Source organism: Crassostrea angulata, chromosome 10 (genome assembly GCF_025612915.1).
Source record: "Crassostrea angulata isolate pt1a10 chromosome 10, ASM2561291v2, whole genome shotgun sequence".
NCBI classification, from domain to species: domain Eukaryota; kingdom Metazoa; phylum Mollusca; class Bivalvia; order Ostreida; family Ostreidae; genus Magallana; species Magallana angulata.
The window spans coordinates 46,338,490-46,361,981 of NC_069120.1; the positions used below are offsets into that span (position 1 = coordinate 46,338,490).

At 34.0% G+C, this 23,492-nt stretch overlaps 2 protein-coding genes across 3 annotated transcripts; one reads left to right on the forward strand and one right to left on the reverse strand.

Moving 5' to 3' along the window:
- Nucleotides 1–1,115: 1,115 nt before the first annotated feature.
- On the reverse strand, nucleotides 1,116–15,418 carry LOC128166460 (uncharacterized). 2 transcript variants are annotated; one of them, XM_052831639.1, is made up of 28 exons: nucleotides 15,197–15,418; nucleotides 13,113–13,186; nucleotides 10,788–10,879; nucleotides 10,221–10,363; nucleotides 9,926–10,021; nucleotides 9,614–9,733; nucleotides 8,556–8,647; nucleotides 8,353–8,425; nucleotides 7,936–8,210; nucleotides 7,756–7,817; nucleotides 7,386–7,648; nucleotides 7,042–7,274; nucleotides 6,521–6,582; nucleotides 5,846–6,108; nucleotides 5,500–5,750; nucleotides 5,324–5,385; nucleotides 4,956–5,218; nucleotides 4,751–4,861; nucleotides 4,450–4,650; nucleotides 4,126–4,335; nucleotides 3,835–4,022; nucleotides 3,674–3,735; nucleotides 3,185–3,444; nucleotides 2,889–3,043; nucleotides 2,683–2,741; nucleotides 2,425–2,570; nucleotides 1,743–1,894; nucleotides 1,116–1,604 (listed from the first exon to the last, which is right to left on the reverse strand). In XM_052831639.1, the coding sequence occupies exons 1-28, from the start codon at nucleotides 15,381–15,383 to the stop codon at nucleotides 1,350–1,352; spliced, it is 4,410 nt and encodes a 1,469-aa protein (XP_052687599.1). In that variant the 5' UTR covers nucleotides 15,384–15,418; the 3' UTR covers nucleotides 1,116–1,349. The 2 variants fall into 2 exon arrangements, with proteins under 2 accessions (XP_052687599.1, XP_052687598.1); XM_052831638.1 differs by having other exon boundaries at nucleotides 4,751–4,873.
- Nucleotides 15,419–18,533: 3,115 nt separating this feature from the next.
- LOC128166597 (uncharacterized) lies at nucleotides 18,534–21,602 on the forward strand. The gene is made up of 6 exons (XM_052831871.1): nucleotides 18,534–18,719; nucleotides 19,122–19,305; nucleotides 19,627–19,854; nucleotides 20,112–20,193; nucleotides 20,401–20,511; nucleotides 20,820–21,602. The coding sequence occupies exons 1-6, from the start codon at nucleotides 18,627–18,629 to the stop codon at nucleotides 20,899–20,901; spliced, it is 780 nt and encodes a 259-aa protein (XP_052687831.1). The 5' UTR covers nucleotides 18,534–18,626; the 3' UTR covers nucleotides 20,902–21,602.
- Nucleotides 21,603–23,492: the final 1,890 nt, after the last annotated feature.

Sequence of the window (23,492 nt, forward strand, 5' to 3'; positions counted from 1 at the left end):
TACACTTGAAGAGAGGATTGTGGTCCTCATGAAATGTACAACACATGCAGTTATACGGGAACTTGTCCTGCAAGTCCCTTATAACATATAATGTAGTAAATTAGGTAAATGTCATCTAGACAATAATATGATTTTTTGAATGACATGTGGACAGAAATGCATGTTACCGACGGCTGGAGGCCGATAGCAGCATTTCTGTCTGAACCAGGTCCGATAACCCCAGCCAAGAAACTACCGGTATTTGTTAAAGTGTATACCCTGTACTAAAGATATGAGTATTTTATACAGAAAATAGATACTAGCGTAGCACTGCTGTTAGATTATATGTATTCCTTCCGCCCAGTTTGGACGAATATAGTGATTACCTTTGGATGTATTGTTTTTAGTTTATGTATCATTGACGTAGCCTAAGTTTATTTTGACCGTCAATGCTGAATAAAAATATATGAATATTTATTGAATATATTTCTCAAAAGGCTTTAACAATAAGCCAACACTGTAGTACGTGTTGTCATAAAAATCAAAACCAACACGTTGCTTTACATGTACTATATATATATATACATATATACGGTATGTCTCTAGAGGTTGTTCAAATGCTGTTCACATGTGTATATTCCTGCATTTTGCTTTAGAGACATCTTTATGACCCACAAAATCTACTTCAATAAAAATTGATGGAAGCTCGTTAAATACATTAACATACATGAATAATTGGCGTAGATAGATGGCCGCTGCTTTGCAATGATATGCGAGGTTTTTTCTTATGTTTTGATTAGTGAAAGTTTTTAAAGTATCAACTGGCTAAAATTTGTTACCAGTTTTTACAAGATTGGTTCAGAAATGTAGAAAATTCACCCAAATGTTTAATTACAGAATTTTAAAGAAAAGATGTGGACAAGAAATAAACAAGTATCTTAAGAAACTTCCAAACGATTTAAGTCATTTTTACAAAATTTAGAACCTGTAATCACAATTCACCAATTTATTGAAACTGGAAGGTGGAATAACGTAGAGAGATGTTCTAGAAGTTGTTCATTGTGTAATAAAAACACATTGATCGACCAATACCCCTATGTTATGGAATGTAAGGCATTTTCTTTAGTCCACAACACATTAATTGATGAAAAATACCAAACAAATCTTAATTAACACTTTAAATTTGGGAATCTTATGAATACCATAGATATTAATTTATTGAAAACGTTGTCCATATATTTTTTTTAAATATTAGCTCGATTTCTTCAAATTCCTTTTCCTCACTTGGTTTTTCATATGTACATGTACATTTGATGTACATTTGTAAATATATTTTTGTTCTGTTCCCCATGTACCATTGAAATAAACATTCATTCACAAAAATGTCGGATGAAGGTGCCCTGTTCCTTAGTCCCGCTGTCGTCTTTACTGACTAAATTGTCACTACTCTGACTCCCGAGGCCGGTGTATGGGTTGCTACTCTGACTCCCGAGGCTGGTGTATGGAGCGTTGTCAAAAGTCGGGTTATTGTATTCCTGCTGCTGTTTCGACCACTCTTCGTACGATAACTTCATAGAGTCCGTGTTTCTGTTACCCGCAGTAGTATTCATGGGAACGTAATCATCCTATACAAAGACAAAAAGTCTCGGTTAAACTGAGGGAAAAGAGGATAAGATGCATGCAATCATCAGAATGGATTTGATCAAATGTTTATTGACTATCAAACAATGCCAGGGGATTTCTCGAGAAATTGCTATACATACAGGTGTATTTTGTTTTTCAGTCTGTTGACGATTCCTAATACAGTTGCAGATTCCAAGGACAAGGACCAAAAGAACTCCAGCGGCGGAAATCGCAATGATGAGAATCAGTGTGACCGTAAGTGTGGACTTTTCATCGGGAGCTTTTGCTGGAACTGAAAGCAAAGATATTATTGTTCTTATAGAACCATTTTAACAAGACCTTGGACTTTCAGTAGGACGTAGCTATCTATTTCTTGCGTCAAAGCAAGTTAAAAAAATGACGCGGTTTCAAGCAAAATATGCACAGATTAGCATGCGCGGATCCAGAAAATTTTTCCAGGGGGGGTCCGAAGGATAATTGTGTTTGCCAGGGGGGGGGGTCCGAGGCATATTTTCGCGATAATTTTACTATGTAAATTTAATAAATTTTCATTTTCCAGGGGGGGTCGGGACCCCCCCGACCCCCCCCCCCCCTCTAGATCCGCGCATGGATTGCGTAGTCCTTATTCAAAAGCCAGACAAATCTTGTTAATTTCAAAGAGCCATAGCTGAGTGGCCAACAATGAAATTGACAGGTCTACGTCACATCGTTCAAAGTCCATGCTCTTGTTAAAATGGTTCTATATGGCAGGCTGAATGTATATTTGGATTAAACATTGAGACATTAGCTGTAGATGCATGTAATTGTGTAGATATCTGATACCTAACTTAACACTGTCTTTATCGACAGTAAATTCCGCTAGTTGTCCTTCCGTTCGGAGCTTCTCTAGTGCCGCCGTGGAACCTTGAGCGACCGCACCTTCATCACCCGCCATTATGACGTCAAATTCCACAATCACGCTGCCACGTCTGTGATTATAATTAAAATTTGACAGCATGAAGACTCATACATGTAAATACTGTGTACTAGTAACGAGATTATGAAGCAAAAAGTGAATAAGATATTGTGTTCGATTCTAACCTGAATCGGAGAATTTTAACATCAACAAATCCGGGAATGGATGTCAGGAGAGACAACAACTGGTGAACAAATATAAAAAGAAAGAGTCAATATCAATTGAAAACTCAAAAAAAAAAATCTTTCACGTATTATACGTGTAACTATATATATATATATATATATATATATATATATTTATAATTTAGCATATATATATATATATATACAGCCGTGTGTAGTTTGTCCGCGAGTGTTCGGAATTCCTGGCTCGTGGCGTCCCCGAGTTTGGAGTCCCATGGTGTGTTCGTTATCTTGAACTCGGATCGAACATTGGTCCTTTGGGATGCGGGCACTTCGGTTGAAGTGGTTGAAGGCTCTTCAACTAAGCCAAAAAAAAATATCTTCTTCACTTTGTCACATCCACATATTTAAAAACGATCATATCTTTTATTAAGAACCAAATTTCAAATTGCCTTATTTCAACGGGTTTTTTTCTTTCGAATATTAATACGCATGAACTAACCCCCAGTGCAAGGTATACAGATTTTCTTTGTGGAGATGATTGGCGTATTGTCGTGGTAGGATATGGAGTTGCTGCTGTATTTGCCGCCCTTGGCATAGATGAAATGAACACAGTTATATGAAAGGGAAATGTCATCTTTGTCGTTTGTTATCAAAGGTCGGCTAAAGTTCAAGGTCGTAACTGAATCTACTCTAGAGCTTGATATCAACGTAGCGTCCTGTTGGCTATCCAGAGGAGGCTGCGCATAGGCGGTTGCCTTTCTGTAAACAAAATCAAACATCATATTATATTTTCCTCAAAATAATTTTATGGAGACAAAGTTCTAAAAGTATTGAGGTAAGCGTCTTCTTTGAATATGACTTTGGTCGCATTATAAATATTTCGCGGAAGTAAATAGTTTCAAGAGCAAGAAAAAAGTTTCGTTATGTTGATTATAATTTGCCCCTTCTGACAACCTTCTAGTAAATGTTTTGGATTCTGAGGCCTCACCTGTCCTGTATAACTGCTTCACCATTCTCTGTTCGCCATCCTACAATCACATCGGTTCCTGCCTACAAAACGACGAACAATTGTACAGTTGGCGATACCCCATGTGATTTACACGGTTTTTATTTAAATACACTAGGTATCATTCATAGAAACTCGCTCACCATTGTGGGATTTTCGTTGAACCCTATGCCTACCCACTGGTCTCGTTCAAGATAAGCTTTAATTGTAAATGTTATCTGATTGGTGTCATAAATCCACGTGACCAAGAAACAATTGACGTCACTGTTATCCAAACAGCGTCCCCATTTGTTATTGCACAAATTAGGTGGTGCAGTGTTTTCTCTATTGCCTGTAAAAATGTTAAATATAAGACAGGTTTTCAACAAAAAACTCCTCTAAAAAAATCTTGAAATATGAATTTCAACATTAAATCGCCAACTGAGCCAAATCACCGTCGAAAAAGTTGAAGGTCCTGGTTCCTCGGTGCTCGCGAGGTCCGTGGTACTTGAGGTCATCTGGTTTGTAGAAGTTTTTGTCTGATATGTTGACCTCTACTTCAATTCCTGCGGCAGGGGTATGAACATAACTCCCGGCGTCTTGTCCTTGTGCCCAAATGAGGTTCATGTAATTATCGCTTATTTCATGGTCAGTCCGCTCCGCCACTGCAATAAATAAGTATATGCAAATAGCGCTCAATAAATGGTAATATATTATTAAAACTGAGGAAAAATTGACAAAACAAGAACAAACCAAACAAAATCGAATCCTGCTTGTACCTTTTAGCTTCCTTCGAAATAAAATGTAGGTGTATCCATCTTTTTCAAAACCACCAGCAGCGGTTAAACTTTCCGAACCCCCATAAAATCCATCTCTTTGTGGTGTAGATCTTCCGCGTGTGTAGTAGTCCCCGACCCAACTACGCATGCCTCGAGCGGCCCCTATCACCATATCCGTGCAGTCCATAGGGTGTGGTGTATCTTGATATAAGTGAAGTCATAAAAAATATCCAAGTTTTGAAATTGTATATGGTTTAACTTTGATAAAATTGAGTTTATTTAAAACTGCTTGTAAACTTACTTCCTGTTGTGTCGCTTGTGCCCGCGAAAACACCTCTTCCACATGTCCCTGTCGGTTCCGGTTCAGCGGTAGATTCCGGTTCAGCTGTAGATTCTGGTTCAGCGGTTGATTCTGCATTAATATCTGAATATGCATTATAATTTATTTTTCAAAGAGCCAAACATATGATGCGCATATGTGTGAATTAACAAAAAATGGACCTTACCACAAGTGGAAATGCAGATTTTGTCACTGGATGCAACCCGCTGTTTATGGTAAGAAGCGCTGCCATCGTTAGCATTGTAAGTGCCTCCCCATGCCATCATGAAGTACCAACAATTTCCATCTGTTAAAGGGAAATCGGATTGGTCGCCTGTATTGCGCTTGCGCGTGAATTTGAGCGTAGTGCGGCCATTGACAAAAGACCCCGATGTGTTGTATATATTTTGTACAGCGTCAATCGTGGGTTCCGATTTTTGGGTAGCAAATCTTTGAAAATGAATGGTAACATTTAAAGTAACTTCAACCAAATTCGAATTTGAAAAAAAGACACAAGTTTTGCAAAACTTAAAAATGGTTGGAAGATAATTTTACCTGTCCTTGATCACAACATTCTGGGATGCATCCACCCATCCTAGATATACATCTGTACTTGGCTAGTTAAAATAGAAAATGATACGATTTATACACAAGTCATTTGAAAAATGCCTTTCAAATATTCTAGATTATGTTTTTGTAATAGTATTTAAGTTATAATTCAAAAGTCTTACCATGGATCGATCGGGCGAGAATCCCAAAGCAAGCCATTCAGTGGACTGTACTTGAGCAGACACCGTGAAAGTGACGTCATCATTGGTTGGATCTTGGATCCATGAAACCTCGTATGGACATGATGCGTCGGTACAGGACTTGGCACTACCTGTACAGGATACTGGTTCAGCCGTTGTCTCTGGCTCAGCCGTTGTCTCTGGTTCAGCGGTTGTCTCTGGTTCAGCCGTTGATCCTTCATTCCCATTAGTTTCTAAATAAGCGCCACAAATTACTTACTTAGCCTTTCAATGAAAGTAAATGTATAATGCACAAACAATATGGATTTTATGAGAAAAAGGCACGTACCACAAGTATGAAAGCAGATTTTGTCACTGGATGCAACCCGCTGTTTATGGTAAGAAGCGCTGCCATCGTTAGCATTGTAAGTGCCTCCCCATGCCATCATGAAGTACCAACAATTTCCATCTGTTAAAGGGAAATCGGATTGGTCGCCTGTATTGCGCTTGCGCGTGAAATTGAGCGTAGTTCTGCCATTGACAAAAGACCCCGATGTGTTGTATATATTTTGTACAGCGTCAATCGTGGGTTCCCGTTTTTGGGTAGCAAACCTTGTAAACAGAAAGGATATTCCATTTTAAGAGTAACCATAACGAAAGAACAATCTAAGTAAATATAGAACACCTATTGATATTAATGTGGATAAAAGTATACATTATTATCGAAATACTTTCACCGGTTTAGAATTTTCAAATTTTACAATATTTGAAAGATTTAAAAATTTGGAAAGGTAAAAATTATATAACCCTCAGTGGGATTCGAACTCAAAACTTAGATTTGTAGTTAACGATATAACGCATTGTGCGACGCTGTTAGATAACACTGCAGAGAAATTTTAAAAGTATAAAATTATACTTGATTTTATTGTTTATTTCGATAGAAAGTACGTCACAATATATAAATGTCCCATACCACCTATAGAAGGATACGCATAGTTTTTGCATGACTGAAATATAAATTTACCTGTCCTTGATCACAACATTCTGTGATGCATCCACCCATCCTAGATATACGTCTGTATTTGGCTAGTTAAAATAGAAAATGATATGTTTTTAATACACACGTATTTTTTACAAGTTTCTTTTAAATGTTCTAGGTTGTGTTTTTGTAAGAGTATTAAAGTTACAATTGAAAGCAATATGAGCTGTATTTTTTAGAATTTTATTTTGCTGCAAAAACCTGCTAGTATGATAAGTCTGCCTGCAACCTAAACTTTTATGATCAATAAGATTTGAAACAATCATTAATTTTTGTCAGGAGAAAGATTTCACTTATAAGGAATATATAGCATATCAATTTTTGTACAGGACGACAATAATTCAATTTTGCTCCAATTAAGGCTTCTTAACGGCTATTCCAACAAAAACAGAGCTAACAGAAATTTTAAAACCATGATATTTGTTGTCATTTTAGAAGAAAATATCATTTTCTTAAGAATAAATTCAACTTAAAAATTGCAGCTCATATTGCTTTAAAAGTCCTACCATGGATTGATCGGACGAGAATCCCAAAGCAAGCCATTCGGTGGACTGTACTTGAGCAGACACCGTGAAAGTGACGTCATCATTGGTTGGATCTTGGATCCATGAAACCTCGTATGGACATGATGCGTCATTACAGGACTTAGCACTACCTGTACAGGAAACTGGTTCAGGAGTTGTCTCTGGTTCAGCCGTTGTCTCTGGTTCAGGGGTTGTCTCTGGTTCAGCTGTTGATCCTGCATTTTCATGAGATTCTCAATATGCACACAAACTATACCAAGTATTTTCCATGTATCAAAGTTTTATGTTTAATCAAAAGCATGACTAAATTAAAAAATGGACCTAACCACAAGTGGAAATGCAGATTTTGTCACTGGATGCAACCCGCTGTTTATGGTAAGAAGCGCTGCCATCGTTAGCATTGTAAGTGCCTCCCCATGCCATCATGAAGTACCAACAATTTCCATCTGTTAAAGGGAAATCGGATTGGTCGCCTGTATTGCGCTTGCGCGTGAAATTGAGCGTAGTTCTGCCATTGACAAAAGACCCCGATGTGTTGTATATATTTTGTACAGCGTCAATCGTGGGTTCCGATTTTTGGGTAGCAAACCTTTAAAAATCAAAGGAAACACTTATCGTAACTATGATCAAAGACAAATTTAAAATAAAACGGCACAAGGTTTGCAAAACTTCAAAATGGTTGGAAGATAATTTTACCTGTCCTTGATTACAACATTCTGCGCTGCATCCACCCATCCTAGATATACATCTGTACTTGGCTAATCAAAATAGAAAATGATATGTTTTATACACAAGTATTTTTGCAAATTTCTTTTGAATTTTCTAGACTGTGTTTTTTTTTGTAAGAGTATAAAAGTTACAATTCAAAAGTCATACCATGGATTGATCGGACGAGAATCCCAAAGCAAGCCATTCGGTGGACTGTACTTGAGCAGACACCGTGAAAGTGACGTCATCATTGGTTGGATCTTGGATCCATGAAACCTCGTATGGACATGATGCGTCGGCACAGGACTTGGCACTTCCTGTACAGGATACTGGTTCAGCGGTTGTCTCTGGTTCTGAAGTAACTTCCGGTTCTGAGGTACTGTCGGTTGACCCCAATGAAGTTCCGGGAAGTTGTGGAAAGTGCTGGCATCCGGACCGGAAGCCTGAAGTGTTCAAGATTCTTGTTAAAATTCAATATAAAACATCTAAATCAGTCGTTGTTCTGAGATTTTTGACAGACATGTAAAGAAAATTTCTTAAGCACATATATAGTTGTAAAGCTTGTACAATGTACTTGTAACTTACTTGGAGGCCTCCATCCCACTCCTACCCAAGTCTCTGTTTTTACCTTTAGCACAACTTCTATTTCTTGCTCCCTCTATACAAATGAAAATACACGTAATTACCTGACAGTTATTTTTAACAGTGCTCGTGGTACCGATGAGATGAAACTATAAGGAGAAATATTCAAGTACTATACATGTATCTTACATCGAATCTCAACTTACATGGAGAATTCTGTGTAAAAGTTGGAACCTTGGCGAGAGATCTGTATGAGTGTATTTCATAAGGTCCAGACTGAGGCTTTTGATCGAAGACTCTAAAGGAAAAGGAGGAATGTGCCTTATGTACCATAAGTATGATGACTATAATCATTGAAACAACTAACTAAAAACGTATACTTAGTACAATGGAATTTCTATCGAACTTTATTTTGGAAAGTACTAATTTGTATTGACTGAAATTGTATGTAATTGATTCTTTTTTTTAAATCATCTTAATTTAAAGGGACCTAAACAAGATTTAAGATCAAAATTTTATTTTTTATGTTTAATGTTTAAATTTGTTTACTTGTGCATTTTGAATGATTGACAAAAATTTGAATGCTAGAATTCAAGTTACAAGCGAGATACAGAGCTAAGAAACCATTGTAAACAAATTACAAATAATGCAGTATACAAAAATTACCATTTCTATGACAAAATGACTCGTGACGAACAAGATAAACTGATTCAATGTGTTCATGAATAATATTAACAAAGAAAAGCAACATTTGATTGAAACTTAATATACCAATACCACATATGTAAACAAAATCATGACTGAGCTTTGTTTACATAACAAAGAATTTCAAACTCAGTATCTTGCTTGTAACTCAATATTTGACTTTCAAACGTTGATGAATCATTAAAATACCCATACTTACCATTCTAGATATTAAAATTTGAAAATGTTGAGCTCAATTCGTGTGCAAGTCCCTTTAAGCCACATATTATGATTGTAACGTTGTTGAAAGCGAAATTGAGTGAACATGTCATTTTCATTGCACAAAAGGTACTGTTTTGTGTACATGTACTTCTGCAAAGACTTGGATTTTCTTCACACCTTTCTTGAGCCCATTCTAGCACTGATTACTTGAAAATTTGAAGTTATCAAAGAAAGTTGATTTTGTTTTTACTTTATGACTAGGATTGAAGCCACTCTAAACATAAAATGACAGAAATAGCAGGCTGATAAATTGACTATAATTATATAGCTCCATCCTCATCAGTGTGCCTTGTTTTACCTCTTTCACACCTTTTCCCAAAGAAGCCTATGTCACAGAAGCAGTGCCTCTGGTGATAGAATCCCTCAGACGCCGAACAGATGCCGCGACCGGAACAGTCGCCGTCCGACTGACAGTCATCTAGAATCAAAACAATATGGCCGCAATGTCAGAATGCTGGGACATTCAAGAATGTTTTATTTATTTATTTTAATCTATGCATGAACAATGTTTCATTCAAATTCTGAACAGATTGCTTTAACTGTTTTGAGAAACTGTTCATTTTTAACAGTGCTATGGTCCTAATCTACAAACGTAGTACCAAACACCGACCTTTGTACTGGCATCTTGTCCCACTGTATGGCTTTCCACACACACAGGCTCCGTTCTCCATAGGGAAGCCATTGCACAGTTCTGAGGCTGAAGCACCTGTCAACCACAAATGTACTAGTCAACATTTTTATGATTAAATATTGCTTTTTAATTCAAAAGTTTACGATTACTAGTAATTAAAAGTCATACTAAAAAACATTTGTTTTCATCTTTTACGCTTAATTTATTAACTTTATTGTTTTGAATGCTGATTTTCTAGACTCCCAACTGAGGTTGGTCAAAACGATGTCTTTACCACTAGCAATGTTAACATCTGCACATGACCAGAATAAGTACTGTCCACAACTTCCGGCGCTCCACTCCCCCGCCTGTCGGACAAGCTGTATGGAGCAGTTCCGGCACTCCTCGGTCGGCAACGTCACTTCCTGGTACCGTCGTCTGTGTCAATCAATAGTTGCGCAATAACAATATTATGTCCATCATTTTAGTTAACTCATTCATTACTCTAGTTTTTATATATAACTGTGCGTCTCATAAATACCCCGGTATAGCAGGGAAGCAATATTATTGCAAAACCTGTAAAGCTGGTTTAAAATGCCATTGTTTATAGAAATAATGTGTGTTGCTGCTTTTATTATGATAATCACATATTTACGAGCTTCATGTGAAAAATTCATTATTTTAGCCATCAAATGTAAAGATACATCTTTTTTCTAAAATTGGTACAAAAACACCTAATAGAAGAATAACGCTCGAGTTTTTCATTCGTTATACTGCTTTTAATTGTTGTTGGAAGCAATGTGACGGATAGACAACCCATGCATAGGGAGCGGTTTGGTTTCTGCTGTTACTTTATACATACGTTGGGTCTGAGGAACCAATGAACCCATCTCCCAGGGTCAGATTGTATAGGGGCTCTTCATTGGCGTCGAGGAGATTTAGCTGGTACCCACCCTGTAAAAAACGTAATGCTTGGGAAATGGATAATGAAAACATGAATGAAATATACAAGACTAGTATTTTTTTATGGGTAGTTTATTTCCCGATGTAAGCCACAATCATGTACACGGATTATTATTGCCTGGAAAATTATTCATTTTAAAAATAATGTTTTTAACGTCATGTGACTGTGATGAAACATAACCAAAGTTGATTTTGTTGTTGTTTTTTTGTGTGTGAAAAATTCCAATAACTATCAATTGTCTTTATATATATTTGATACAGAAAAACAATTCCGAATTTTAATGCAATAAATCAATTCCTCTCAAACATGGATTTTTACAATCAAAGAGCTCTTTGTAGCAGCTATTTACAAACCGACGCCCTATAAGTTATTTTATGACTTTATTTCATAAATTACAGGTATTTTGGTTTTCCAATACAACAAGCGATTTATTTTATCAGGTTTTACTCCATAAAATCCCTAGCTATGATTAATGCACAACCGGATATGAATAAGATTGATGTTTTGAAGTTGAACTAGTTTTTTTTTTTTTTTTTTTTTAAATGTGTCTTTTAAAAAAAAATCTTGTATCTGTTTATGAAGATTTGTCTATTTTACGAGAGTTTTTTAATTTTTGAAAACCTGTATTTTCAAGTAATTTAATTTAGACCAAAACACCTCGAAGGATAGGAGAATACCCTTTTCACAATAAAATGCTTCCCCGGGTTTACACGTGATAATAGATGTACATGCGTATGTACATGTAGGTTTAAAAAAGTATTAGCATAAGTTATACATGTACATAGACGGGAGAGTCAAATGATCCATAGAGAATTTAAACTACAATGATAAAATAATTTGATGAAACTTTGTGATTTATGAAGTTGTTTTCTTCGATCGATTACGGAAAAATACACGTTAAGCCAACACCTAAATGTGAAAGATGTCATGTTGTAAATTTTGAATTAACCGGGTGGCAGTAAATGCAAAATTTACAACTTGTCATGTTGTAAATTTTGTATTTACTGCCACCCGGTTAATTCAAAATTTACATGACAAAGGACTGGCCATTTCTAGATAATAAGCATGTTTTTGGAGACAATTTTTTTTTTCATTTAACGGAAAATTTATTTTGTATAAGAAATCATTCTTTGGTTTTGACAATAGCAGTATGAATACAATTGCATTTCTTAATACAGGAGAAAAAACTTGGTGGTTTGGCTCGGTGACGCCTTTATCCGATACGATATTATTCTCTAGATGTACAGGAAATAGAAATTATTTAATCATAAATTTATTACAGAGATATATGTATGCCATAGTCACAATTTTATAGATTGAACACCCTGTTTATTAGAACTAAAAATCACTGTCATCTTAAATGATAGTATTTAATATATAGACTTTTTGGGACTTTCGTTTTGTAAGGGTTTAGTTGTAGTTGATTTCCTCACCACACACGTACAATGTACTTGTACCGAAATAATCATCACGATTATATACAAAATTCCGCCAAAAAATTATCAGACGACCAAATCTAACGTTTTTATATGTTTGAAGAAAACGTGTTTTAAACAGGAGACATTCATCATGTATGTAGTATTTTTTTTTATTTGCTGTTGTTTCCATTGGCATAATAAATAATAATAATAATTGCATTTCTTGAAAAATGATAAAAACATCGCATATACTTATATATAGTAATTATTTAATAAACAAGTACTAGCATTTTAATTTTTCATTGAAACAAACACAATCCTGGGGGAATTAAAATTTGAATTTGGTATGATGGTCTCAAAGATGTTAAAGGAACATCGAATACATCTTTAGGAGATCTTATAGTTTTATTTAAGTTTTTTTTATTGAATTGCTAACCTACGAATGTCAGTTCTTGATTAATTTAACATCATACAATCGGAACATGTAACTAATATCGTATTTGTTTTAAATAATCTAGCTAGAGCACAGCCTATATGCGTGAAATCCCAGTCTGACACTGAAAATATAATCCCCAATCAAAACAAGAGTACGGTGACAAATTAGTAGAAGAATTTAACTATATTTACACTTGTGTATAATCAAAGCAACGCAGGTGAATGTCTGACATTCCTCTGCCGTTGGAATGACATCATATACATCTACATTTATATTTCAATGGTTTTCAAAAAGGTTTATTCCTTTTTGAATAGGAAAATACCTATAAATTACATCTATAAAAGGGACAGCTAACTTTGACTAACTTACCCTGTGTGGATAGGCGATGCTCCAAGTCACATTGATCCTTGACCCGGGGACTAGGGAAGTCGTGGGCCCCAATCCTGAAGAATCAAGTCAAACGTTAGATGCCAATTAAAAGAAAGACTTACGATGACATTGATTACATGTGTAACTACATGCAATTAACATGGAGATATTAAGATAATCGAGAAACAATAAAGCGATTTCGTAAACTCTCAAACACTCTCTCTCTCTCTCTCTCTCTCTCTCTCTCTCTCTCTCTCTCTCTCTCTCTCTCTCTCTCTCTCTCTCTCTCGTAAAAAACAGCATTTCTTGAATATACCAAATCGAAAAATTGTATTTCTGGAAAACTCAAAATTGAATTAAATGCCATAAAATTTAGAGATGATTGTGTAAATTATACACGTAACGGATCTAAGAAAACATAGCGGTATTACTACATGTATTCTTTTTAGTAAGACTGATGGTTTCACCTCTTTCTTGAAAGTACAATACCAAACGAGGTCTCTGAACAACTTTGAGATTCCCAGACAGAGATTACTGAGTACTAGTATATGGCAGCAACTGCATATTGTTTACTTCTATTGAAATATATCAGTAAAATATTCGAGAATAGGTTGATTAATTCGATAAGCTGTTCATCATAATAATTACCATTGCTCGTCTATGTTAAACAAAGCTTTTGACAACTTCAAAAAATATATTTGAAGCAATGATGAACGTCACGGATGAAGTAAAGACATTTTTTATTTAATAATTGTCCTATTCCAAGTGCGGATCCAGATAAATGAGTTTGCCCGGGGGGGGGGGGGGGGGGGTCCGAGGCAAATTTTCGGTAATTTTAAATTTACCTTGTAAATTAAAGAAAAAATAACCCCCTCCACCAACCACTTCACCCTCTAGATCCGCGCATGCTATTCGTATTCGAGATAAAATACGTGGAAATGTGATAGTTTATGAATTATATAGTTCAGATGCGTTCAATTTGTTTAACATTATGTCAACAGTTGCTTGATTCTTGTCGTATCTCACGATAAATTTGTAATCTTATTGTTTGGCTATAAATAATTGTTCAGTCAATCGTCTGTCATGTTCACAATGGGAGATACATCATTGTTGTGTAGTATGTGGGTCCAGTGTATCACGTGGCCTCGAGTAATTTTTCTAACATTTTCTGTTAAAATATCATAATTCTTAAAAAAAAATTCAAACTGGTTTTATACGTTCAGCTGAATGTTTGACATGATTAAAAAAATGTTTATGAAATTCTTTCGACTACATAAATTGTGTACCGAAAAATCGTTTTATGAAATGATGTTTATACGTGCATAAATGGTAGTATTAGTAAAAAATCGATCATCAAGCATTTGATTCATAGTCGAACAAAGTTGAAATTACATTGTAGTTTCTTTATTTATTGAATGTGCAAATATAATACTTAACTTAAAGAACAGGACGTTCTTAAGCAAATATGCCTGATTGAATTGGCTCGACTAAATTGAAAAATGTCTTCCACATTTTGTTTTCAAAGAAAACATTGTGAAGCATGAAGTCCAGAGATACATGGTTCAGCTAACCACATGTATGGATGTTTTTCCAGAATCTCGAGTACGAAAAATGTGTAAGTTAACAACCACATTAATTCTTCCTTTTAGCAACGTAGTAGTAGTAGTAGTAGTAGTAACAATTGAAATTCAACAAAATGTTTCCCGCTTAACTTGATTTTTACTTATAAAAAGGGGCATGGCAAAGTGAATAAGGATTATTTTTGCTAACACGTAGTAAAGGTCATGTACATGTGGGGTCATTTCAGGGCATACTAGGGTGATTTAATCAATTGCGACCTTAGCTTTTAATTGCATTTACAGTAAATATTTATCATAGCTGGAGATAGCTATTGGTATGATCCATTACAGAATCGCGACCTGTTCTGACGTAAAATCTAGAAAAACTTGTTTGAAAGTGTAATTAGAATTGTTAGCCGACTGTCCTTTCTGATATTTTTCATTTTATCAAATAAAATATACAACATGACTACTTTAGAATTCCCCTATACAATCTTAGTAAAAAAAAACGACACAACACTATACCTTTTGGAATTCCGCAGGGCCCTGTTGTTCTTAGATTATCCAGAAAATCCAGCGCATATTTCCTGGCGGGGGGATATGTCAGAGATACGTGGCCCTTAGTTTCACTGACCAGGTTAACGAGCACAAGAAATGACAACACCCGGATTGTGCAGGCAGAATTATCCAGGGCCATGACCGCACGAACCATGACTATGCCTAGACTGGGTATACGTTTTAAATAGATATACTGGCTCTGTGGGATTTAAAGTATTTCACATTGTTGTTATTGAATGAAAGGCTTCAGGAATCGGAGCGATGTCGGAAATCATGCATTTGTGACCGAAATCCTATAAGTTCCGGAAAAAAAACCCCATGAAGCTCTATGCATACATGTCAATAATTTGTAGCATAAAAACCCCGAAATTTTGAATACTTTTCATTGATCATGACAATGTTTGTTTTGCTTTTATCTTCGGGCACATTCTATATATGTACAATTTTTGCCGTTCTCTTAGAGTAATCTATTATGTTTGACAGCTAATTATGTCAACTTATTGTCACCTTATTTTGACAGCCTCGTTACCTAACCAATTGTTAGACTTCAATATCGTCAAGCAAATAAGACTCATGTTTACATGACTTTAGCATTCTTATACATGCATTGTATTTAATTTCCTCTTTTTAAAGAAAATGCTCTTTTGGTTACTAGAGTTTTTTTGTTTTGTTTTTTTTTTAGATAAAATGCAGTAATTCCAAAGACAAAATATCAATATGAGTAAGTACTATATACATGTACATCAGTTGTTTGCGATTTAAGGTTTGTTATCAATGTCTGACACGTTCATTACATAGATTTATTTTATTTATTTTGGTTTTTTTAGCGATTATTTTTTTCATTTGTGTATTAACATAGTGAAATCTATGAAAAATATATGAAATATCATTTTTGCAATTTACATTTGCATTTAAAATGCACGTGTTTTTTCTGTGCTTTAGGCGTTAAAGTAATGTTTTATGTCTTGGAATATTTAATTCATTAAAAAGATTTATAGGATGGTGATTATTTTTTTTCTTCATTTTTATTTTATATAGTGCTTTCAAATTGGTTCTTTGCCAAACGTTCAATGTACAAAACCCGTTTAAAAGTCGTGTTCATATGTAATCCATCAACATCTAAATTGTGTCAGAATACTGAACATAGGGCTTTTACAATATGTGTCATTGGGAATGCCCTTTTTCACAACATTAGAAGCTCTAAAACGTTCTTATATATCCAGCAAAAAAAGAATCAGTGCGTTAAAACCAGTCGTCGTTGAATATATTTTGTTAGAAAGTTTATTTTAGCGAAAAAGCGTGACTTTAAAAATGCTTTGTATATCTTTGCTTAGTCATTTAAATTAAGCGTGTTCATTTAAGTGTGTTCAAGTGCGCATTTTAGGACAACGTAATTTTAACTCTTTTATATTCGTTATTTTGAAATCAATAGCCTACAGTTCAAATTCTAGAACATAATTCAGAACATGTACAGTCTAAAGGAGATTCGGTTTAATTCTGAAGTGTAAGCTCAGTGGATAGTTGTTTTGCGCATTGCCAACACGCACTTAAATCTGGTGGTATTCGCAAATCTCCCACTATTTCAGTTTTCCAGAGACATTTGAACAAAGACTTGCACTACACAATTTAGCACCAGCTTTCCCAAAAGTTGAGTTATGATATTATAAGTCCGTAGTACCAAATTTGAAACCTCTCAAGTAAATGTGTTTTATTAAAAACAAGAGACAAGAGTTGGAATTTATTTTGATTACTATTACTTAATTGCTGGATAGTTTATATGCCCACAACACCTTTGCCAATGCACGGAAAGTAAAGAATAAAATGATCATTGAGCAAAATAAACAAACAGTGCATGCGCGGATCCAGAACATTTTTCGGGGGGGGGGGGGGGCAATTATTTGAGTTTGCCAGAGTCTGGGGCATAATTTTGTAATTCTATTAAATGATTTATAGAAAGAAGATGGGTGAATAAGGCGTGTAAACTGCCGATATGAGGATTAGATATAAGGAACTATAAAATTAAAATATGAACAAATCTCATAATTTTTTTCTAATTTATTGAAACAATGTATATTTACCATAACATCGATTTATAACCTTTAAATATGTTAAATATTTGGAATAGGTTGATTTAAACTGGCATATGCGTGTCAAAACCTCCAAATAGTGTCATTTTTAGAACTTCAATGCTTTTCTTTTATAGAGTGGGTCTGGGCTCCATATTTTTGTCATAGTCTATATAAGGTTAACAGGAAATCAAACCGATTTCAATCAACAAAAACGTGGAGAGATGACCCACTATACTTTAAAAATTTCATTTTGTATCTCAACAATTAAACGTTTTAGAGAAATACTACAAGTCCGTAAATTCATGGTTGAAGTTGCATTTAGCATTTAACACTGAAGTTTGTTGTGACTGAAATGGCTCTGTGGTTAGAGCACATTAGGTAGCTATTAAGAGCTGGGGTTTTTAGGTTGTGGGTTCGATACCACCAACATTTATTTATTTTTATTTTTTTTCTTATCGTTTGTTAAAATATTCAAAACTGATTATACTTAGAAATTGTGCTTTTGTAAACGTGTAATATTACATCATCTAGTATATTTAGTTGGAAAAAAATTAATTTGAATTTTTTTTAAAGACAAAACCAAATGGGCATTTGCGCTATCTTGTTCCCCCATCTTCGTTGAATTTTGCAGGGGGAGGGGGTCCGGAACCCGTGACCCCCTTTAGATCCGCGAATGCATTGTATTAAACTACTCATATGGTAAAGCTAAGGCCAAAGGGGTGGATCTAGGTAAGAAAATAGTGACATGGTTGAGTTGCTGTCATAACTGCGTATCTTTTCAGGGCTCGATTCAAATACTGCTGAAAAGTTTCCTTTTAGCTGAGCTAACAAAAAAAAGAAAGAAAAGGTAGGTTCAAGGTTAACGCAAACATCTGAAGGGGGGGGGGTGAGAGATCGGCACACATTTGATTACTTTGAACTCACCATTATGTTTTTTCCTGTACCAAAAAATAAAAATACGTTAATTTTCTGTCTGTATGTAAAAATACAAAATTAATACAAACATTTTATTGCCATGAACACAACTAAAATAACAACTGACAATTAAGCTAGTGCACTGTTTCTGTAAGATGTACATTTATTGATAAATGAGAGAGTTATTTTCAACACTGTTGAAGTTTATTATTAAAACAGAACTTAGTCTTAAGGATATCTGACATTTTAAAAAAGATATCAAGTTTCTAGTGTGAAAACATGATATCAAATAATCTATAGTATATAATCAATCGGGATCGGCATTCAGAATTGTTGTTGTCAAAGACGCACTTGACTGTCCAGGAATCCATCAATCAAAATGTCATTTAGTGTACCATTTTTCTAGATAAAATATGGGTACTGGAGCAAGTTCGTCTGTTCCAGAGGGTGTCACTGCTAACCCTCGTCTTATTTACACAGACAACTTATCTAAACACGATCGTAAGGTAAGTAGAAAGAAACTTGTTTATCTCTTTTTTGAGAGAGATCGTTTCGGAGTAAACACGATTATATTATGAAACATTGATAGATCTACTAACTTCGTTTTTTTTTACTTAAAAGAAATCAACTTTTATTATTGCTTACTCTGAAACTCCTTTTATGGTAAAACTAATCCCCCACACAACTATAAAATAATTACATGTAAAATTAAAGCAGTATTCATGCATGCATTGTAATTATATGTCTCTGTTTTTTTTTAATAAACAAACTTATGATAAACTGAAAATTTACAAAAATAAAGAACAATAACTTATTTATTATACTGACTTAGGAAATAATTATAATTCACTTATCCGTGTTGATTTACCATTATTATAGATACATTAATGAATGTATTTCATTTGAAGCAATACAAACTCGACACCCCAGTCCTGATTGATGTAGAGCATGGGTCGGTGAGATACCGGTATGGCTCATACAAGGGGGAACCTGCCAACAAATCCCGGAGAGTTGAGCGTCCATTCCAGGGAGAGGAAAAAGTTGGCAAACAGAACTACTTCTATCATGCACGACTGAATGATTTCAGTGAAAGTAGGAATTTTTCATTTTAACAAAAATGTTCTTATATTATATGTGAAATATAATTGAAATATATTCTATCTGACTTTATGATTTGATCTACACCAATACAATAAGAAAATTGAGGTTTTTGATAAGATTAAAAAAAAAATTGAATTGAAGCAAACTCTGTTTTGACTAAATTAACAAATACTGCTTGTTTTTAAAGTAATTAGGTGCCTGTGCATATGCATGAAGTACCATGATGTAATTATGGTAACATATCAACAAAAATCAGTGTTGATGCTAATTATCTGAAATAATATAATAACAGCTCGTTTATTTCCATACTAGAGTCAAATCCCACTGTGGAAGACCAGCACAAGTTTCGTATTGTGACACATGGTCCGCCTCGAGCTAAAGACAAGAAATTGTTCTATGTGTACAGCATTGGCTGGAATAAGAACGCTGACGGAAAGAGAGTTCTGCCAACTATGTCTAAAGAGGAAGGAAATGACTACGCCTGGCCCCAAATCCGAAAACCAAACAATGTGTATTATAACCTGGTCTTCAGTAGTGAAGGTAATGCATTTTTAATTTACAAAACACTTTTAAACTACGGTATTATGGTTACAAGATAATTTAGTCCGTCTTGCAGCACGGGGTCTTCCCCGTGAATGTACTACAGCTGTTTAATTTTTTATTTTATTTTTTGGAAAACTCCATGCATACAAGCAGAGAAGCAAATATAAATTAACGTGTACATGCATATGTTTTTGTATATTCATGATAAAAGGAAAATATTTCCAAATGTAAGATTTTTGTTTTGAATTTATCAGGTGGTGATAGTTCAGGGGAGATTACTCCAGAGGACAGACTCCAAAACAACTTGTCATCTACAGCCAACAGGCAGAGTGTGGAGTAAGTGCTTGACTTCGGAATTTTCTCATTATTTTTATGGAAAAACTTAGAACATCTTTAATGTGACAAGAAAATGTAGAAAAAATTGAAATAACAGAAAATTGTAATTGGTCATTAAAAGATGACAAGCTTAATATTTAGAACAACAGCATTTTGATTTTTTACTTTTTCAATTGAAGAATTTTTGTTGTTGTTGTTTATAATCAGATTACAACTGTCTGAGGAAGATACAGTGAGAGAGGTGAAAAAGTTCCTGGCTGCAAAAATTCTGAAATCTGCCAGTGATATCCATGTTTGCTTTGAAAAACAAGAACTCAGGTAGATCATAGGTTATACAGTGTATATAGCTTCAAAATTGAGATTTGTAAATCAACCTACAAATTATTTCATTATAAAGCAAAACGTTTTTTAAAATGGAATAAGTTATTAATTTGTACAAAAAATTGACATAAAGCATCCCTTTCTTCAATCCTTCAAAGTATATTTGAATACACAATTTATACTGGTAAATTTTTGATAGGGAATTAAACAATATAGGTATACAAGTATAGAAAATCTGAATAAGACATAATAGCATGACTATGGCAAAAGTGTGTTGTGTGAAATAACATGATGTCTTATTTCAGGGAAGAAGATGTGATCGGTGATCTAAGAAAGGAAGAGGATGGACAAAATTCTAATTTCTCTGTGAATCTACTGCTTATATAATAACCAAAAAAAAAAAGGATAAAAAAATGACAAACTGCATTAAATTATACATCTATAACAATTAAGTTCATAATAACAATTGTTAAAAATATCTCAGTAATGATAAATGGATATATATTGTTTGATAAATAGAATTAAAGTATAAGCAGTTCTAAAATAGAATAATTATTGAATATTCAAACAGCTGATAAACTCATCTGATTAATTTAAATTTTATCAAATATTTGGTTACAATTGTATAAATTATCAGCAGATTTTAAATGTACATGTAATGCAGGTCTATGGTATTGGTTCCATACTCGAAACCTTGTAAAATTGGATAAAACACAGGTGTAGTTGTAATATTGGAGTAGGTTAAGCATTCAAACATACAAGTTCACCTATATATCTAATATGTGTAGTTGTGTTTTTAGCCTACTACTTTTTTAGGCAACTAGATGTACATGCAGATATATATATATTTTTTTCTAAAACTAGTTTTAGGTGGTGACTATATTCATACTATAGATAAATCATTTCAAATAATATTAATATTAATTATTGTCGATGTATCTGTGTCTACAGAACATCTTTTTGTATGTATTTTTTAAAAATTCATTTTCAATATTTATCCATCATGTAAAAAATAACATATGTATATAAATACTTCACACATACTTTACATATGTATATGATCCGATGTATACAATGTATATTTTCAATCTATGTATACTACATGTAATATTATATATTTAACTATTCTAAAATATTTCAATTAAATTGAGAGGCTGGTCCTCCCTATACTGATTAAAAAAATAATCCTTTCTTGTTGATATTGTTTTTGAAATACAGTATCTAAACCACTATACTGTAAAAATTCAGCCGTATGTGGATTATAATTTATAGCCTTTTTAAATGTCCAATTGAAAATCCAATCAAAATCTAACAATTATAGCTGTCACAGTCCAATTCACGGCAAGGGAAAACAAAAAAACATGGCATTGGCATTTTACAAAGTTACAATCATGTAACCAACAAAAATAGTTCACAAAGCAAATCAACATACTTAATGACTGTATTCATAAAAAAATCAGAAAGAAATTATTCAGCAAAAGAGGTCAAAGGACACCGTGGTTGAGACTTACGTTACGGCTTTTTAGACGCGTTAACTAAGTTTTACACTCAGCGTTTACCAGGGAGACAGACCTCATTTTATTGGGTCATCAAGGTGTATATATAAGGTATCTGAACATTTTATAAACTCGGTCATTTTACAATATTTTAATAGCATTAAGTTATTTTTAATTCACGAGTTCATGATTCAAGGATTTTGGTTTATGTGATTTCAAATGAATGATACAACTAGTCAAATATTTGTTGTGAAGTTTTTATGTTTAAAAAGATACATTAAAGGTCTAAAATATTGAATTAACGGTAAATTGTTGTAAAATATTTTAAGGGATATGTAAACAAGAATTACATTTCTTGGTAGGTGTTAACAGTGTTGGTTAAGCTGTATGAGACTATAAGACTAACGGGTAAATAATACAAGGTGATTTATGAACAATTATTTATTACATAAACAATACAAAAGATCAGGAGGGACGCATTTCAACGCATACTTTTGTCCGTACACGATTACCTACTGTGTTCCGTTTTGTTCAGGTAAAAAAAAAATCGAGTTATCGAACTTGCAAAAGAGGCCCGACTCATTATATTAACCACGGGCAAACATCACAAATATCACCTATATTATACGGCAAACGTTGTCCAAATAAAATAATAAAACATTAAAATATTTTGACTGGACTCCAAATCAAATATTGTATTTTTTTTTTAGGTAAGCCAAATATAAACGAAAAATCTATAATAAACGGTACCTTATAAACTAAACATAACAAATTCTGTAATTTTCGTCAAAATTATTCATTTTATAAATAGGTAAAATACCATCTGATCAATATAACGACTGGCATTCCGATTCTCCTTTGTTTCCTTTAGTTACTGCTCGATTACTGGCCACAAACGGCGTGATTCCTTCTTCATAGCTTCATATATAGAGACATAAATAGTTATTTATGTCTCTGTCTTCAGTGATACAATTCAAAAATATATAGATGCAATTTCTCTAACTGTTGATTTATATATGCAGCTTTGTACCCATGTAAACAAACTGTAAATGGAGCTAGTAATTGACTGCAGCAATCTAAGGGATCCCAAATAAAATGTAAGATACATGTAAAATGTATGTACGGGTCTGGAAGGAAAGGGGTTTGGGTCCGGACCTTAAACACATGAAACACATGAATTAAAAATGACTATGAATAGGCCTCGGAACCCCCCCCCCCCCCTCCCCATCTGCGGTCAAAGAAAATTTTCCGTCGTAAAATATTTCTTGATCCGCGCATGAAATTTCATTTACCATATTCACTTTTGAAGACATTCGGAAATAATCGTATGTTCATATACTGAGCTTTTAACAAAAATAACATTTTTTTTTACGGATTAAATTTTGGCCATTTCTATATTTTTCTATACCATGACCTTCTATACTCAAATGGTATTTTTGTTAACTTTAAGATAATATCGCAATTAAATGTGTATTTCTAGTT

Coding starts and splice junctions, on each gene's coding strand:
- LOC128166460 (XM_052831638.1), bottom strand. CDS start 15,383: ATGGTTCGTGCGGTCATGGCCCTGGATAATTCTGCCTGCACAATCCGG. Junction 8,648..9,613: donor TGGGAAAAGGTGTGAAAGAG/GTAAAACAAGGC, acceptor CTTTTCCTTTAG/AGTCTTCGATCAAAAGCCTC. Junction 8,211..8,352: donor AGTGGGATGGAGGCCTCCAA/GTAAGTTACAAG, acceptor TGAACACTTCAG/GCTTCCGGTCCGGATGCCAG.
- LOC128166597 (XM_052831871.1), top strand. CDS start 18,627: ATGGGTACTGGAGCAAGTTCGTCTGTTCCAGAGGGTGTCACTGCTAAC. Junction 19,306..19,626: donor ACTGAATGATTTCAGTGAAA/GTAGGAATTTTT, acceptor TTTCCATACTAG/AGTCAAATCCCACTGTGGAA. Junction 20,512..20,819: donor TTTGAAAAACAAGAACTCAG/GTAGATCATAGG, acceptor GTCTTATTTCAG/GGAAGAAGATGTGATCGGTG.